This window comes from Balearica regulorum, chromosome 1, assembly GCF_011004875.1.
Source record: "Balearica regulorum gibbericeps isolate bBalReg1 chromosome 1, bBalReg1.pri, whole genome shotgun sequence".
Classification (NCBI taxonomy): Eukaryota; Metazoa; Chordata; class Aves; order Gruiformes; family Gruidae; genus Balearica; species Balearica regulorum.
This window is the reverse complement of record NC_046184.1, coordinates 22,598,133-22,617,263: the sequence shown is the minus strand read 5'-3', so window position 1 is coordinate 22,617,263 and position 19,131 is coordinate 22,598,133. Positions and strand designations below refer to the sequence as shown.

The 19,131-nt window shown below is 43.7% G+C and overlaps 1 protein-coding gene across 1 annotated transcript; it reads right to left on the bottom strand.

The window, feature by feature from the left end:
* Positions 1-1,716: 1,716 nt before the first annotated feature.
* SELENOO (selenoprotein O) lies at positions 1,717-17,470 on the bottom strand. Its single transcript, XM_075742751.1, has 9 exons — positions 16,864-17,470; positions 15,253-15,456; positions 14,124-14,304; positions 10,481-10,611; positions 9,794-10,074; positions 9,284-9,434; positions 7,169-7,354; positions 5,953-6,109; positions 1,717-5,270 (listed from the first exon to the last, which is right to left on the bottom strand). Exons 1-9 carry the CDS (start codon positions 17,442-17,444, stop codon positions 5,076-5,078), a joined length of 2,067 nt encoding a protein of 688 aa, XP_075598866.1. The 5' UTR covers positions 17,445-17,470; the 3' UTR covers positions 1,717-5,075.
* Positions 17,471-19,131: the final 1,661 nt, after the last annotated feature.

Below are 19,131 nucleotides of genomic sequence, written 5' to 3'. Positions count from 1 at the left end.
GTCCCATGTCACAGGGCAGCTGCATCCTTCAGTTGTGAGGCTGATTTTGGGGCTGGGGGGAAAATAGAGCTGTTAAGGGGGGGTGAGAGGACCTAGTGCAACATTTTTGTACAGTTCAGAGCAACTGAGAACTGCCTCTGCACAAAAAAAACCCCAACACCTCCCACTGTAAATGCATGAAGCATAAAGCCAAATGAAAAGATGTAACACAGGTATTGGCTGCATTATTTAGAATATAAACCCTCCTGTTGGGTTTACATCCATTACCCTCAAGTATCACCTGGCTCTGGAGGGGTAAGTGCAGGTTGTTGCCTCTACCTGTCTCATACTGACTCTGGCCAGAGGTAAAAGCTGCCTGTGTCCCATCCACCTGCGTAACAGAGCTGAAGGGTCTGCTAAGAAAGGGCCTGGTGGCTGCCTGAACATCCTTGGGCATGACTGAGCAGACTCAGTGTGTGGAGATGATACACAATGTGTGAAGCATGGAGCTGACACAGTAAATTCAGGATAACCGAGGCCTGAATTTGCTCTTTGAGTGGACCCTGGGGGTTGCCTCAGCCCTTTGCTTGGATGTGCTCCCTGAAAGGGACAAGCAGCAGGTTTGGCCTAAATGCACGTCCACCACAGACAAAAACTTGACATCCAGAATACCAGAAACGACCTGTTCAACAGATACTTTGGAGCGCAGAGGTTTACCGCAGCTGAAGCGCCCTGAGGAGCCATATGTGTATTCAGGTGGGAAAGCAAGCTACATCAGAGCTGGGTGACACTCCAGCACTACCACAAAATGTTTGTCAACATTCCCAATTGATCAGCACAACAAATTACTCATTACTTTTAGTATCATCACCTAAAATGCACTTTCCCATCCTCTTCTCCAGTTTCTATAATCCCTCCCCTTTCTGAACTGACCTAGCCTGCAAGCAAACAAATCACACTACATGGGGACCTGGGTGGCCAAGCACAGCACAGGTGAGAAGCCACGCAGAACTCCAGCTAACAACCTCCTCTGAACCTGCTGTATCATTGAAGGCCCCTGAGGACAATCAGCTGCTGCCAGTGTCCCCAGGTGAGATCTCGCAGGAGGCAGGAACCCCTGCACTGACCTGCAGTCAGCCCTGAGCAGTCACAGGGCACAAGGGTTGGCCAGGATCTCTGGAGGTCACCTAGTCCAATCCCTGCTTAATGCAGGTCCAACCAGACAAGGCCCTGAACAGTCTGTGCTAGTGACATTTTAAGGATCACCAGGGACTGAGATGTTACCACCTCTTTTAAAAAAAATTATCTGCATAAACTACAAAATCAAGTTTAAACAAACAAAATGCATCTTCATTTTCTATGCAAAGGCCTATTTCTCTAAGCAGAATTTGAAATCGCATCCTGTATCTGTTGACATCAGGTGGTGGGTTTTATTCTTCCTTAGATCACTGAATTAAAGACGGGTCAGCATACAGGTTTTATGGCCAAGTAACTAGGAGCAAGGTTTCTCTGAAAAAGGTGAAGGTCCTCACCTTGCTGCAAGCACACTGCCAAAATCACTGGTGAGGCAGGAGACTGTACCTGCAATAATTCACTCCTCAAATATACGCAGTGAGCTTTCTGTGATATGACCTGGCCATCTGATGCTAACACAGAGCAAATACTTCTAAAGAAACAAAGTCTGCACAGTATGGTTAACAGCAAAACTCTTTCAGGAAATAGGTATAGGCAAGAATATTAAAATTGCATTTTTAATTTTTTTTAATAAAAGAATCAAAGAAAGCCATAGCACTTGTTTGGAAAAAACCCCAAACAAACCAACCGAAAACAAACACAAATCCACAACACAAACCATTCCAAAGTGAGAGCTGACAGCAAAACATTCGGCAATTGTAGATTTACAAGCTCGTGAAGCAGAATTATGGTGAAATCTTTTGAAGTCATACCACGTGAGAATATCCAGAGACACGTCTCCAAGAGCTTCTCACTGCAGTTTTGTAATCTGGGTACACTTGCTTTTATGCAAGGGTAGTTCAGGCTGTACAGCCACAGATTAAAGTCTGATCAAGTGTTTCCAGAGAAAGCTGTTGACGTGAAGAGTCACCAATTTATTCTGAGCGTAAGTCCATGGCTTTTAAGTAAGTGGAATATTTGACTAATAAGAAATATTACTTTCAGGTTTTCCTACTGCAAATACAAGCTGTAAAAATCAAGAAGCAATTTACGATTCAAGTATTTAGACTCTCAAATGTTACAAGCTGTATTCCCTTCTCTCTGAAGAACTAAGCTAAGAGATAATATTCTTACCTGGACAAAATTTGGTGTAATTGTCCTGAAAAACGTCCTGCTTCCACACTGCTCCAGAACAAGAACAAAAGAAACTCACTATCATCAGAGCTGAAACTACTATCTGTCTTCTGAAATGAGGGTGCGAGAAGAGCACAGGCCTTCCACGTGGCTTCTGATCATCATGCTTCTTCCAACCCAAAGCATCAATATTATTGCATGCACTGAGAAACCGAGCAGTTGAACGTCAGCACAGTTAAGACTTCGTGAATACCCTCTGAGGATTTCTACCAGTCAGCGAACATACCGCATCTATTACAAATACAACTTTACTGAGTGGCACGCCAAAGCAGCCGCACCAAGGGTCTGCATTCATCATTTCAAGCTTTCTACACCTCTTGCACTTGATCTATAGGTAAGCAAAGAATGTATTTAGCAAGAAATGACACCACATTTTCATTCCTCACTATTACATTCAATTTCCCTTTTTAAGGATAAAATTGCTAGCAAGTTATTTCGAAGTCTCTCTCTCCATGATTTTGGCATTGTAAGTGCAAAATATGTCGTTAAATGCAAAATAATTTGGTAGTTAATTCAAGTTCTCCTATGTCCAAACACAGGGCTATATCATCATTCTCCTTCTCCACACCACTATTAATAAAGATCTACTCACGCCCCCCAAATTAATACCAGAGTGCTGTTAAAAAGACTTGATCCCTTAAGCATGGTGTAAAATCATTACTTCTTAGACCATTCTGGTAAGACAAAAGCTTGGGTAGAGCTCCTGCAAAACACTGTTCCCCTCTGCCTCTCAAAACAAAAGATAAAAATTGAGAACCAAAATCAGCACAGAGTTCTGTGGATCAGCTTGGAGCAACGTCCCCCCCATCACTCCCTTCTGGACTGGGCACAGCGTAACAGACCACTGGTTCTGCAAATTTGTCAGGGGTATGTTTGGAGCATCTTTCAAACTTCCAGTACGCTTCCCTTCCCTGTCCCTCCCCGGCGCAGTCCTTCTTATCCAGCGCTGACTTTCTGTTCAAGTTTCCATTAAACGCTTCGTTCCAGTACCCCTGAGTGCAGAGGAAGGATAATCCCCGATGACGGTCTAAAACACCTACAAAACCACATTATCTCTAGAAGACAGCCAGCGGCACAGGCTCCCATCACTTGTTGCCCACTTCTTCAAGGTACTTCCCCTTTCAACTACACCATTCTTCCATGGACTAGGTAAATACACCTTCACGGTTGTCCTTTTCCGCAAGGACTCCGAAATGTCACAGAAAGTGCCGTCTTCGTCAGAGATTCTAGTCCGTCACAACTCATTATCTGGCATCAGTTTCTCCAGGTCGAAGGCAAGACAGAATGAATGTTTACATTCAAAGCATCACCTATTTACTGTGGCAGCAAGGAGGACAAACTGATTATTAGCACAGATGGATAAGCAGTAGCCCAGCTGTTCTCCCTCTTTTTCCACAGCTCGTATGTTGAGGAAGACTTAAAAGAGCACAATTCAACCTGAGCTAATACCAAGCTTGCACAGAGGTGGAGGAAGAATTTACTAGAGTACGCGTAAACTCACAGTGTAAGACGGTGGTCTCTTTGGAAGAGAGAAACCTTTGCATTAAATCAAACTTTTCCCAAGATTTCAGGTATCTGAATCAGTAGTACAGTCCTTTAGAAAGAAGCTCAGAAAGGTAAGTAATAGCTAACTATGGAACAACTTTTTTTTGCTGACATGAAATACTATCAATAAGTAACCTGCAAGCAAGTCAGCTCCCATCCTTCTCCCATATCCTCTATCATCTTATAGACACCTGAACAGCAGCTTTCAGCGTAAAGATTTTCAAAGACCATGGAAGCAAACTAAGCAGTACAAGACCAGAGGCGGAATGAAAGAATCCCACGGACCAGTGTGAACGAACAGATGCCCCACCTGCGTGCTTCTTATACAAGGAGACTCTACAAAGAGTACACAAATATATAGATGATGAACTTGGATTTGAGTACTGCGGTAGTTTAAGGTTCATTCTAATTTGGCTAACTGACCTTGCCAGAGTCAATCGGCTGACAAACTGGATCCATGATTTTAGTAAATATTTACGCATGTTGTATGCAAACATACTGAACCTGAATAAACTTTACCACCATGATTTTCAAGTGCAAATATACATAGTCTCCCTTAATTCTGCTCTTATTGTATTAAAAAAAAACAAAACAAAACAAAACACCACATTCAATTGCTCACCCCACCTTAGCCTGCATAAATTCTGTAAAAACAGATAATCAGTCTGAAGGTTCACAAGAAATGAGCTACTTAATTAAATGAAACATAGCTTAAAACAAGCAACACTGAATCTATTCCTCCGTTAGAGGACTAAAAGTCCCTGCATAGAGAAAGCAGTAAATAAACGTGAGAAGTACTATTAGTTAAGACATCAGACAAAAACAGATCAGATTCCTGACTTTCGCTATTTTTGTCTTCACATAACAACTCCATTTGGATGTTCGAAATTCAGCCTGCTTCAACAGAAAATATTGCTCTACTTGCAATGCAGTAAGAATAAAGGAAAGACTTTCAGTCTCAAAACATTTAAATTACTGATGTGTATGGACTGTTGATTGTCATTGGTTTGTTCCAATATCCACAAGTGCTTCATACCAAGCACAGCTGAAGACTGTTGCAGATGCATCCAAATGTAGGGTTGTCTCAGTAACTTAATAGCACTTTGATGTTTGCCTTGCTGAATTCTTCACTGCTGAAGGAGGATGAGAGTCTTCAGTTTACAGCAAAAAATAAAACAAGGCAGTTACGAAGATCATGTAACACAGAGCTCTGAAGCCCATAGTGGAGGTTTACTGCAGTATGGTAGTCTGCTTCTGGTCTCTTGAGCACAAGCAGCTGCTGTAGCACTTGCTCCCTCCTCTTCTGCATCTTCCTTTACCTCCCGGAAGCCTTCTGCTTCTTGGAACGGATTCTCCAGGAGTTTCAGTACATTTCTTACCTAGAAAGAAAAGACAGCACAGTTATGACAATGTAGAAAGTAAAGGCAGAATCATGTAGAGAAGAATCTCACAGCAAATAAACGGTCGAGTGTATTTAAGACACAAACTCCAGACAAACCAAATATTAAATAGATGAACAATATGCATATCAAATAAACAGAAACCTATGAAGTCATAACTCTCTGAGTTTGTGTATCTGTATGGAACTCAAGCTCAAATAACTTGAAATGCAAGTCTCAAATACAAGTTCTTATATAATTTCTCAAAATAAAATAATTTTCCCATATTCTGCATGTAACAATCCACATACTGAACTCCACAGGTGAAAGCCAGGACTTTTAAAAGATAACAGCACAGCATGGAACAAGTATAAATTCATCCCCAACTGCCTCCCATGGTAAATGCCATGTATAAGACAGTAAAAGCAGAGGTAAGCATCTTGTCCTGGGATCAGCCTACAAAAGCTGGTGAAGTTCAGATTCAAATTTTCAGTTCCTTTCTTTGTTCTGCAGTCATCAAAATCACGGCTCCCTCAAAAATACTGCAGACTGTCTGACCAGCACATTCCCAATCCCCTAACTGCCTGAGATGCCAGAATGAATCTTGCCTAACATAATGTCTGTCATCAACAGACTATACATCCACGCAAACCTAGAGAGATGTTAAGTAGTAACAGCATACCTCTGAGAAATCCCCATTTTCAGCTGCTTCTATGGCGTTCTGGGCAATATAATTTCTCAAGATATATTTTGGATTGTTTGAATTCATGACCTTCACATGATCAGTATTCCAGGCATCAGCATCACTAACACTTTCTATTTCTTTTTGCAAACGGACTCTGAAATTAAGCAAGTGAAAGCAACTGGTTTGGTTCAAGATCCACATGGAAAAGTTGACCCGTTTCCTTGTCTTGAGATCCTTAGTTTGCAGTTCTTAATAAATATTATGCCATCTATAATCCTCTCGGTTTATAAAATCCAGCACAACAGATTACAAAACCCCATTTCATTTAAAAGCAGCATGACAGACATTAACAGGTCCTGACCAGGCTTGAGGAAGTGGCACACCTTGCACGTTCTCTGAAAAGTCAGATTAAGACACCCCCAGCACCCGCCCCAACACACATGCACGCACACTGGTGCATTGCTCTGCAAAACCCTTCACATTCAGAACGTGGCTTAAATACTTCTACGCTTATTTATTGGTTAAAGCTTTTGATGTTCTGTTAAAAGTGAAGGGATACAATACAGAGGCAGATTGATCTACCCACTAGCAGGAATCCTTACTAAAATTCTCAGCCCCGCTGGAGAACAAGACCACAGGCAGCCAGGTGAGGAAAGGAGTCCTGACCTAATCCAGGCAGCAGACACCACTTACTTTCTTTATAGAAAAATTCCTGCTAACAGTGAATTTTTAGGATTTTAAATTATGCCTGTTAGAATAAGTCTGGAAATTTTTTTTCTGGCCATGTTACTCTTTGATAAAGAATACTTCTTGCTTTCTGTACACAGACTTTTCTTTCAGGAAAAAAATGTAAAAGGATAAAATACTTGAGACCAGTCAGCTGCAGTTACTGAGCACTTAATAGCTCACAAATGAAATGAGTCTCTTCTAGAATCAACATTCTCAAAGCACTTTTAATACTAGATTTGATGCAAGCTGATTTATATACCCCTCACCCCTCTCCAAAATCTACTAAACAAAATACTCAGGTGCCCTTGAACTTTCACAGCAACACAGATACTGATCTTATAGTAGTTAATATTTGGAGTTGCATGCCCCTCACATCCCTCCCAACCTATATACTTTGAGACAAGGTGTCTTTCGTGAGACAGGCATGCTGTTCTCAAATAAAATGCAGAACAAATACACTGCTCGGAATACTGACAAACCTCACCTGTATTTCTCCAGCCATTCTTTCCAGTTTCTTTTATTTCTGCTTAGTAAATCAGCTGCTGTTAACTGCTGCAGTTTAGAGAATTGTTCAATGCGTTCTAATTCTTTATTTATATTAGCTTTTGTTCCAATTAATGCAAACAGCTGAGGATTAGACTGAGCCAACATTAGCATCATTGACAGTTGTCTGGGAACAAGAGAAACAAACAGATGAGCTGCCCGTCAAGAACCATCTTTTTGCAACCATAAAGTAGATATGAAAACATTCCCAATAACCTATGATTTCTCTAGAGAAGTTAAATAACAGTACTTTATAATTAACAGAAAGATTTATAATAAGTTATACTAAATTTACTGTTCCTTTTCCCTTCTTCAGTGTGTTTAATTCACATTCCCACGGTACCCGAAGTGCAGACAGTAGATTTGCAGAATTACCAGTTGGGCTTAGATGTGCTGTTCTCATTAAAACACCCCTGGAACTTCGAAATTAATTTGAAATTTGATCTTACTTAGGTACCAAGATAATACAGAATCCATAGGGTTGGGTTTTTTTAAATTTCTTTTCCTAACATTAATACTGTAATAGCATGCAGAATAAGGATCCTAATCTTACCTACTAATCTTACCAGTACTAAGAAAACCCCAAATCAAATGGGGAAAGATACCTCATTTAAGTCATATGAGACAACAGTTTATTTTTTTATTTTATTTAGCCAGTCTAAATCATAAAATGAGAACTGCTTTGTGGTAGTAAATTCCTAACAATATCCAGGCTATTTTGCTGCAAGTTTGACTAGGATTGTATCTTTTTACATTTGCCTGTGTTCGCTGGTGCTGTACAACAGCTTCACCTTATTTTCGATACCATGCTAGACAACTTTCATTTTTCCTGGATTAGTAACTGCACTAGCGCAAAAAGTAAAATAAAAAACCCAAAGAGCATTAAGTTGCAGCATATCAAAACACACCAAGTGTATTTTTATTTCCTTCTATGAAGGCATTTATAAACAAAGGAGAAAAGAAACATTATTCCTGGACCTCAAAACAGACTACTCATTATAGCAGACTATATTTTCCTACTTTTCATAAGCAGAGATAAGCTAGGTGCTTTGATTTTTGAGTTTATATAAACTCAAAATTACTATTCAAATCTGACTTACACATCTGATGTGCCCAGCTCTGTGATACCCAAGTGCTGTCACAAAAATCAGCTATGTACTCACATTAACACAGGACTATGGCCCTGCAAAGCTTTACATCCATATAAAGATGATTTATGGCTAATTTTCACGTTCCTCTAAGCCTGAAAATCATGTTTAAAAAAACCCATTGTCTTATTTGTCACATGAGCTATCCTCATGATACCTGTTTACAATTTCAAAGTAGCTGAAACCTGGAACTTAAGCAGTATCCACCACCTTAATTTAGTTCCCTTTCATTTTACTGTATCATCACTAAAACTTAAATAATCAGTAATCTCTCAAAAATTATAGATTACTATAGCCAACCACCTTGGCGTAACACCAAACTTGTATGAACAAGTTTCACACCAGCCCATCTTCCCAACTCCCTGCTTTCCACAAGCTAATTGTGATATCAACACATAGAAAAAGTAGGTTCATTACCTTCAGGGAACACTTATTAATTGGGGGGGGGGGGGGGGGGGGGGGGGGGGGGGGGGGGGGGGGGGGGGGAGGGGGAAGGGGGGGTGGTGGGAAGATAAGACACAACACCCTACCCAAAATATCCTCACTTCAATTTCTTCCCCCATCTGGGAAGATGCTAGGGGAAAAAAAAAAAAAAAAAAAGGCAAATTCATTCCTTCCTTTCCATTGCCCTAAAAAGTGAAAAACTGCTGCAATCCCTATCCTAAGCAGCTGTTGAACAAAACTTACCGTTTTTCCATGCCCGGAGCAGTTCAGCTGTAGAACTTAACCCATCAAATGGGACATGGATGGCACCACAGTTTTCAGAGCCCAAAGCGTGCATTTAGGTTATACTTAGCCCAGAATGCAGTGATTATTTAGTCAAATATTACATCACATGCAGAGTTCATTGTGGTTATGATCAAACTAAAAGCATGGGCCAAAAGTATTTTGGTAAAGAAGAGTATTACCTGGGATCCATCTGTGGTTTGAAAGCAACTTTCAGTTCTTCCACAGAAGCACACTGACTTGTAAGCTTTTCTAAGAATTCTTCCAATTTTGAAGGATCAGAGTCTATTGAGAATGAACTCAGCAAGTAGAAAATATTTGTGAAATCTCCACCTGAAAAAGAAAACTCTGAGTAACGCAACTAATAAATCAGCAGGAAAACAGGTCTGATATTTTCTTCCTACCCACCCTGCGCAGCAGTACAGGTCACCTCTCTGAACAGGGAAATAAACTGCTCCCTCAGTGAGGGTGCAAGTGCGAGACACGGGGAGCCTTCTATCAAGGCAACGACTGCCTTGAACACAGTTCACAAGAAGGTAATTATTTTTCAGCTTCTTGCTCTTCTCTCAGATGACAAGGTACCTGCACAAGGCTGCTATCTTGTAAGGGCAAGACAAAACCTATATTTTGCTTTGACTATAAAATACTGATGAGCTATTAAACAACCACCCACTGTGGTGCTCCTGACCAACCTGTGAGATGCATGGTTTCAAGGAGTTCAGACACCAGTCTACTATCTTCTTCTAATTCCAGCTGGATTAGGCCTAGTTTCTTCCTCATCTTTTGCAAATAATGTTTCTCAAATTCTGCATCATATTCCTCTTCCAGGATGAGTTCACTTATTTCCAAGGGCAGCTCTGGAACTAGAGCTTCTGCAAGCTTCCCCAGGTTCCACTTGCAAATCTCTGGCTGCTTGTTGTAAGCATAGCGCCCTGTATTATCAGAACCATTGCAAATGTGCTCAGGGTCATATCTACAAATGAAGAAATTGTTAGCATTCTTCTAGTTATCTAGACACCAATATTGTGATAAGTATCATATTTATTATTTTAGTCTCCTTTAGGAAACTAAAAAAATGGAAAGGGAACGCTCCTTTTTGATTCTTTTCCCAAAGTTACCTTATTAGATATTTTCCTACCCTCGCAAACAGAAACTCCACAGGCTACAAGAACAGTCTAACAGCTAGAAATGTTGTGAATACAGTTAAAAAGAAGTTGAAAAGAAGAATTACAGGACAACTAGAACTAAGTTCATCTATTTTGCCATAAAGAGGGCTCATAAATCTACTTTACAGTTAAAATATTAAAGCAATCATGAATATCAGGATTGTTCTACATAGCAAATACATACGCACTTTTCAAATATTATACCACACTGACCTGTCCATAAATCCAAAAGGGCCGTAGTCAATGGTCAGTCCAACTATGCTCATATTATCTGTATTCAGCACACCATGGCAAAACCCAACACACTGCCACTCTGCAACCAATCTTGCTGTCCGTTTTGTTATCTAAAAGAGATTTTTTTTTTTTCCTTTTTCAACACCATATATTTCCAATACATTCACGTATTTCCAAGCATTTCCTAGTCTGAACTGATCCTTCTACAGCTCTGATGGAAACTGATTCTGGCAGTACGCCATACACACAAATATCTTAAAGACAGCTTGCCTCTCTCCTCCTGTTAGCAACTGCTCTGTTTCTCACTCCCCCATTTCTGCTTGCTTCCTCTTCTTTCCTTCCATGCTTGACTTGCAAGTCAACTGGACAGCTTCAAAATGTACTGCAGACAGAACACTGAAATAAGGTAAACTGTTTGACACCAGGCTTTCCTACTACTCTAGACATTACACAAACATACTCTTTTGCTTACTACTAATTTTAAAGACCCTTTAACTACAGGCAGGAGAAAACATAAGCAAAGCCTAAGAAATAATATTACTATGTGCAACAAAGCCCAATGTAAAGTTAGTCTTCTGGTTTACCTGGTATATAGGAGTGATTTACAGGAAGGCAACTAAAAAAATATAATTTAACACAAAAAATTATACCCTGCTAAGAAGTTTTAGCACTGATAAGCAATTCCCTTAATTTGCTAAGAGTGGGAAAAAAGCTACAAAGTAAAAACATTCCAAGAATTTTATTTAAATGCAATTCTTCACCAAACGCATGCTTCACCAGAGGTTTTTCAGTTGCTTAACTGAGAGTTATTGTTGTGGAATCCTTGACTGCAATCACTGCATGTGCCTCATTCTTCAAATAAATAGTGTAATATTTTAAAATAGTTCTAGTTATTTAATTAAATTAGCCCACCTGCCAACTACAACTAGATATGCCCTATGAAATCTAAAATTCAGGAAGCCAACCTGGCTTTTAAATAAACCTGGGTGTTTCTAAATACTTTACCAAATTGCTGTAAATAAAAATTTTATGTAGTCATTAGCTAAAACTTTTAAACCAAACTATTTTCATACCTAAAAATTACTCATCTTCCCCAATAGCTATCAATGTATAGAAATTTAAAGCAACTATTCTCCCCAAATGCAATGTAAATGCAATGTATTAAGGTTTAACAAAACCAAGCTAGTTAGCAGAGGAGAAGGCACTCCAAGTAGCTACACGTGTCCAAAACTGATTACCAGCATGTCATAAACCAGTAGGGGAGACACGCCCTGCACAACAGCTCTGAGCCACGATGATGGCAAAACTTAAAAATAAAAAAAATCCAGGCCGCCAGGGTTGGGATGACAGCACGCCAGTGGTAACGCAATTCATGACTGCTGCATGTCTTTGTAGGAATGCATGACACACTGCCAGTGTTCCGATAAAAAAATAAATCCTGCTAATGAGAACACCTGAAAGCAAGTAAAGCTTGGGCACGTAAAGCTTCAGAGATGTGTATACTCATTAAAAAGAGATGGCTTTGCACTCACTTTGACCTTCGTTCTTTTCAATCACATTTTTCTACTGCTAGCCATGCTAGAAAACAAGTATGGTGTATACATAAATGAGAGCATTATCTCAAGGACATGCTCATTTAAATTTAAATAACACCTACAAATTATTTGAGAAGCACGGAAAATGGTGTTTACTTTCTAGACAGCACTGTCAAATGCCATCACTCATACTTTTTTCTTCCATTTCTTCCACAATAGAAAAAGAAAGATAAAACACATCAGAGTTGAGCTCACAGCCCTTCCCCACTATTAAAAAAGATAGACGTGTTTGTCAAATTAGGTAAGGGACTGACATGCTTTTCAGATGGAGACAGGAATAGGAAGTCTCCACTAAGGAGGAGAGAAAACATCGGGAGGCAATGCTAGCACACACGTGGAGCACGGACAGGCACAGGCTGGAGGAGCACAACAAACACACACAGCAATGGAGATGGGGGCAATAAAGAAAGGATGCCAGGATGGGAGGAGTAAACCAGTAGTAACTGGGCCAGGAAAGGCAGCCAAAAGCAGAAAGAGGCAGGACTGGGCACACACACACACATCCACAAAGATCCCCAAGTCCCACGGCTTTTCTGCCATCAGAAAGTAAGTGTGCCATCAACTACAGAGCTGGACATGCCCTTCGTGGGTGACAAGACACAGTTCTCATCAACTCCAATCGTTCAAACACAAAAGGCCTGTCCAGTGAAGTTAAACTCTTCGGCAGCCAGTGGTGGACTACACCACACCCTGCTTTTGAAGGACTAATGCAAGTATGCACAGGTTGTGTTAAAGAAAAAAAAAAATCACAAACCTACCCCACAACACAAATTCAACACCCACAAAATTTAAAGAATGTCAGATTTTAAGCCTGCCTTCTGACCCTTTATCGGTCTGTTATGAACATGCATTATGTTGCAGCCATTCCCTCAGTCCCCACCAGATCATTTCAGATTTCAAAGCCTCATGACTGCTTTTACGTAGACTAATTAAATATATTGGACTGTGGTATTTTTAAATTATTCCGTTTACTGGCTAGATTATTTGGATTGTAACATTATTTGAACTTCAGGTGATCCAAATCGGAGCCTTTATTACAGTTCTCCAGTAATTTCAAACTTGATCCCTTCTGCAAGGCTAACATTATTATATAGTAATCACTAAAACATGAAGAGAAGCATCTTAGTCCCTCACTCCAAATTCTTTCTTTGCTCACTGAGACAAAGGAATATAGCAACAGAAATTCCATGTCAAGAATAGCAATACAATATCAACGGTGAGGCAAAAAGTATACACAGGAGATAAAGTTTAGATACCAATTAATTTAGCTATATTTTACTTCAATTAGAAATACAGCAATTCTACACTTACTAATGTTATAGTTCTGATTTTTAATATGGATCTCCTGTAATTGTTAAGGTCTAAATTTATACAGTAATTGAAAATGGGTTCAAAATGGATCTTAGAAATCACCCAGCCTCTCCTCTGGGCCACTGCAGAACGACCTGATACTACACCACATCTAAGACATATTTCTCTCATCTGATCTTACCATTCCCAAAGTTGGAGGTTTTGTAACTTCCTCAGGAAAGCCCTCGCAGTGCCTGACTGCCTTTAAACATTTAAATTCTAAAGCCTGAAGTTAAAGTGATTGGCAGTCAACATTCCTGTTTGTAATATGGAAAATGAGACAGCAAGTGACTCAACATTCTCAGTGTTTTACAAGATGATGCCTTGCAAGTGACGTCTCGGTACCGTCAACTCATCATCTTACAGTCAGACCAGAATTCCACCTCGCAGTCTAAGACACTCAGCAAATGGAGAGCAGTTTTGGGAAGCTCTCCCAAAGCAGAGAAATCATGATGTACTATCAAAAAGGTTAAAACACTTTCATTGGTTTGATCACTATCGACATTGCTTTCATCGATAAGCAGCTCTATTAATAAGAGTGTTTTCTCCAAAGAACAGAATAGTTCAGGCAATTGGACAATACAAGTTTATTAACCAACTTCAGTCATCTGTGCTTGCAGATGAAGCTCCTAAAGACAAGCACTATGGTTTTACGAAGAGAATCTGATCTTTCTTACCTCTTTGAAGAAAGCAGCATTCCTCTGAATACTGTTGTCTGAATAAGCCTCTTGGATTTCTGGATAGAAAGTGCTAATCACATAATCAAGCATCTGTATTCGAATATCATTTCGGTTAACACTGGGACCCTTGCGTCCTGTGTATTCATCAGTAGGTTTAAAGATTTCGAAAGAACCAAATCTGTTTTCAAATAATAAAAACATGTTTTAGTATTATCTGGTAATGTGAAATGAAGTTAATAGTACATGCAGTAAAAACATTTACTGCTGTTGCAGTAACACAGCATCTCTTGAATTTAACACCAATCCTTCAACTGACCGAGAGAAAAGAGCCGCAAGATACCTACAGCAAACCTAGGGAGGCTCAGTGACTCAAGGCAAGGAAGCACATACATCCACATGTAACTACACTGACAGATCAAGACCCTAGCCAGTACTGAAGACCAGCTCATTAAAGTTTCTTACAACCATTTCTACAGAAAAATTCTTATCCTGAGTAAATATAAAGAAATAGGACTTATTGAAAACACTAGCTTGCGTATCATGTGTGTAAGAGAGATTTTTCCACATATATATACACACACGCACACAGGCATGCACACATTATACACATACATATACATGTACATATTCCTTATGCCACCCCCTCCTCTAATATTATGTTACCTTACAAGAAGCATGCAACTTCCTGAAACTCTTAATGTTTTGTATCAGAGCAGGAACCTCATACGCTTCTCAGGCAGGGAAAGTACACCCAAACTTTGACAATACTACATTAGAATAGCTTTGGAATTAAGGGTAGAGCTATAATCCACCACCACTACCAACATAAAAAAGCATGTATTCTGGGTGGGCATAAGCATGAAAAATCTCTTCTGAGGTCTGCAGAACTTAGTTCTTCTTTCTACCAGGCTCGCATCCTTAGTGCTTATCTGCCTGGATGCAAAGACACCAGCGCATCCCATCTGCTGGACAAGAGCAGCAGCTTCCAAGAGTTCCAAGCCTCCACAAGAAGACACATGCAAATGGCACTGTTATGGAAATACACTTAAAATGGTATTTTTGGTATTTTAAAAGACTGCTGTGCTTGGTTTTAAAAACAAAACAAAACAACAAAAGAGGCTTCTACCTTATAAATGTAGAAGCTATTCTGAGAACAACTGTACACTTTTCACTTTTTGGATTCCCATCATAAAATATGTCACGGATGACTTTCGAGTCTGATGTCACACATGTTCCAGCCCTTGTTGTTGGTATTCCTAGGTGAAACATAGCCTCGCTGCACAGGAACTCCCGTATGCTCGACCTCAGGACTTTCCGACCATCAGCTTGTCTGCAACAAGAAGACACGGACAGTTTTCAGGCCATAAAGGCAGGAACTCCTGTCTCCCCCTTAGCAGTGGAAACAAAAGCCCAGAAGTGACACGCTCCATCAACAGTCACACAAAGTAGTCGCAGATCTGAGAACAAAAGCAGGACCTTCGAATTTCTGTTAAAGTTTGATTAAACTGACAAAGAAAATAAACCTTCCAGTTACACATATCCCTTCTAATCATTAACTCTGTTGTGTTTATTGACTCAATAGAGTCTTTCAAAAAAGTTTTGGACAAGTATATTATATAATAAAGCCCTGGTTTCCTCTTACTAAAATGGCTACTGTTATACCTCTTGAAAAATAGTATTATTTTTGATCTTTCTGGGTAAGCAACGTAGAAATGGGGTGTTAAATACAGGCACGCATGGCAGCTGCATTAAAAAAACCAAACACCTAAACAGACAGCAGATAGCAAACCAGCTTATTTAATAGATATCAAGTAAACGGCACAGGCACGGGTGGTTCTCAGCCCACGCTCCCAGCACTGCAGAAGCCACAGGGAAGCAGGAGAGCTGCCCAGGGCAGACCTACAATGCTACCACCGTATCTAGGATTTTCACTGGGATTTCCTTAACCTTTACAGACCTGAAAAAGGTCTTCAGAGCACCACGTGCATGAAACTAAGGTGTTACTGAGCCTGTGTACAGCTGGAACAGAAAATATAGGAAATGCAAGTGGGAAAAGTGACCTGAAAGATTTAAAGCTGTGCAGACTAAACCAGCTAATGAAGATCGCCATCCATCCCTTGCAGGGATTTGGTCAGTATGCCATTCCAGCCAGGAAGGACAGAGGGAAGGCACTGCTGGCAGCAAGCAGAAGGACTGGCAGCACAAACTGAACACCCGCATTTTAAATACTGCTTGTGTGGGCCATAGGACAATATGGCAGCAAACAGTCAGGTGGCTATTACACACTGCTGTCCCCACTTTCATCACTGTCTGCCTCTTCCTAAGTAGGAAAAAACCTCAGAGGAGGATAAGCAGGGACCGAGGTAACGTATCGCCTGAAGGAGATGCAATTACAGCCTTACTTTCCAGGGGAAAATTTTGCCACCTTCTGGTTTGGCATTTAAGCATTACACTTGCTGCACCGAAGATAAAACAAACACACACACACACACACGAGGGCTTAAGAGATGACCTCTGCCTCGGGGAATGACCCTCGGCACAAAACCAGCTGGAAAAGCACCGTGCTAATGCAGTTAGCACCCAGGGAGGCCCGTCCCCAGTCTCTCCCCGCAGGGGGGCATGGAGGAGCAACTCGTCCAAAAACGGGCTTCACCGGGCTATCCCGGCATCGTCCCTCCCCGCCGCCTCGCTCCCCGCCCCCGGCTGGGCCTGGCCGGGCCGCCCCGCTGGGCCTTACCGGGAGAAGGGGGTGAGGCCAGCGCCCTTGAGCTGGATCTCCCAGCGCTCGCCCCCGCGGCCCAGCACCTCGCCCAGGTACATGGCGGCGCCGTCGCCCAGCTGCCCCGCGAAGCTGCCGAACTGGTGGCCGCAGTAGCAGTGCGCCGCCGGCTCCGAGCCCGCCAGCAGCCTGTTCCCGCTGAAGTACAGCGCCGCCTCGGCCTCCGCCGCCTCCCGATCGGCCGCGGGCGCCTCCAGCCCCAACAGCGCCAGTGCCGGCAGCGACATGGCTACCAGCCGCGGATTCTGCAGCGGGCTGGGCCGCACCCGGGAGAAGCAGGCGCCGGGCACGGCCCGCGGCCCGCCGTCCTCTGAGGCGTCCACCGGCAGCGAGCGCAGCGCCAGGTTGTCGAAGCGCAACGCGCCCAGCCAGCCCCCGCCGCCTGCCTGCGCGCCGCCCTCGGGGCTGCCCGGCCGCGCCGGGAGAGCGGCGGGTTGCTCCATGGCAGCACCCGGGGAGCCGAGCCGGCCCGGGCGACCCGGACCCGCCGGCAGCAGCAGCAGGGGAAAGCGCCGGCCGCTACGCAGCGCCGCGGCCATCCGCCTGCCTGCGGGGAGGGGGCGGGGCCAGAGCCACGGTGCCGGAGAGCCCCGCCCACCGCTCGGTGGGGGCACGGACGTAGCAAGGCAGGGTCCGGCGGTGTGTGGGAGGGGATAGGTGGCGGGGGGTGCACAGAGCGGCCCCAGCCCCGGTACCGGGAACGGGTGTAAAAGCCGGCCCCGCGGCGGGGCGGGCTCAGCTCACCCGGAGGCATCGCGAGGGGCAGCCGGTTGGAGCCGCTACCAGGTCGCGGCGGGACGCGGGAGGGGTGCGGAGGGTGTGCTGCCGCTTTGCCGGTGCCCTGGTGTCGCGTCCGTTAGTCGGCGGACGGTCCGTTCGCCTCAGCTGCGCCTCGGACGCCGGATCCGAAGAGGGGGAGCCCCGGGGGGCGGCACGCTGTCCCGGCTCGGCGCTCGCCTGGGCTGGCTGGCGTTAGGATGTCCTGGCTAACGAGGGGGGGGAGAAGGAGGAGGCGGAAAGCTCCCTGAGCCAGCAGGAGAGGGGTCTGCTGGTACAGGCCATGATGGAGCACGGGGGAGACCCGTGGGGCTGTAAGGTCCTTGGGCAGGACCGCACCCTGAGAGCTGCGGAAAGGCTCTGGCTGAATTGCGTGTCCATCTGCCATCCCAAGGGGGAGAAGAGGTGCTCGGCCCTGCAGTGGCTGTTGCTCGATCCGGCCCGCGTCTTGCAGGTGGTGGTGAAGGAGCAGCGTATCCAGAACCTGCAAAACAATCTGCAGGTGGCTCGAAACGAAACCCTGGCGCTGAGGTGCCATAGCTCGCTGCTGAACGAGCAGGCCCAGCAGCTGCGCAAGCTGAGGGACGAGCTGAGGGCTGAGGCGTCCGAGAACGCCCGGCTGAGAAGGAAAGTGCAGTGCCTGGGCACCCTGCTATCGCTGAGGAAGGGTTTGGATCGGAGGAAGGTGGTGGCTCTCAGTAAGGCAGAGTGGGACCTGGAGGTGTGGGATGGGGACGGCTGGAGTTTGGAGGTGCAGGGAGAGTTGTCTGTGCCAAGGGTGGGTGCCACGGGCGCAAGGAAAGTAAAGCTGATGGAGGGAGATAGAGGCCAGGGAGTGGGGTATATGTCCAGGAAAGAGAAGGTTTAGAGGAAGCAGAAGGAGGAATGGCCCATGTGGGTAAACTGAATTTGGACCTTGGAGCAGTGTGCTCCCCTCATACATGGGGCAGCAAAGTGGATGGTGACTGCCATTGGGCTGCCATGGCCCAAGGTAGGGGCAATTATCAGAGCCCTGCCTGCCAGTGAGATGCTGGGGGGCTAGATCTTAAGGCTGGTGATCAGAAATCTGGGACAGTATGAGCCTCTCAAAGACAACATGGAGGGGGTGCCCTGATGTCCAGGAGGTATCAGCCTACCTGTGTGGGAATGTCTTACTCCAGGCATTAAAGCAAAGGGAGAAACCAGTGACTCCCGACTTTGACATCTTTGGGGTGAATGTGGAGCAGGGGGATGTGGGGGTCTTGGCCTCCTGCACTCCTGAGCTGCACAAGGGGTTTTTCATCAGCCTGGGGGTCTACTTTAATTGGCCACCCCCTTGGTGAATGCATGACTGCCTTGGAGAACTCCTGATGGGAGCCGGGGGAAAGGGATGGTGAAGAAGGATGGGACGGGGGCAAAGGAGAGGAAATACCTTCCGAAAAGGACAATTTGGAGATATTTAATAAACCA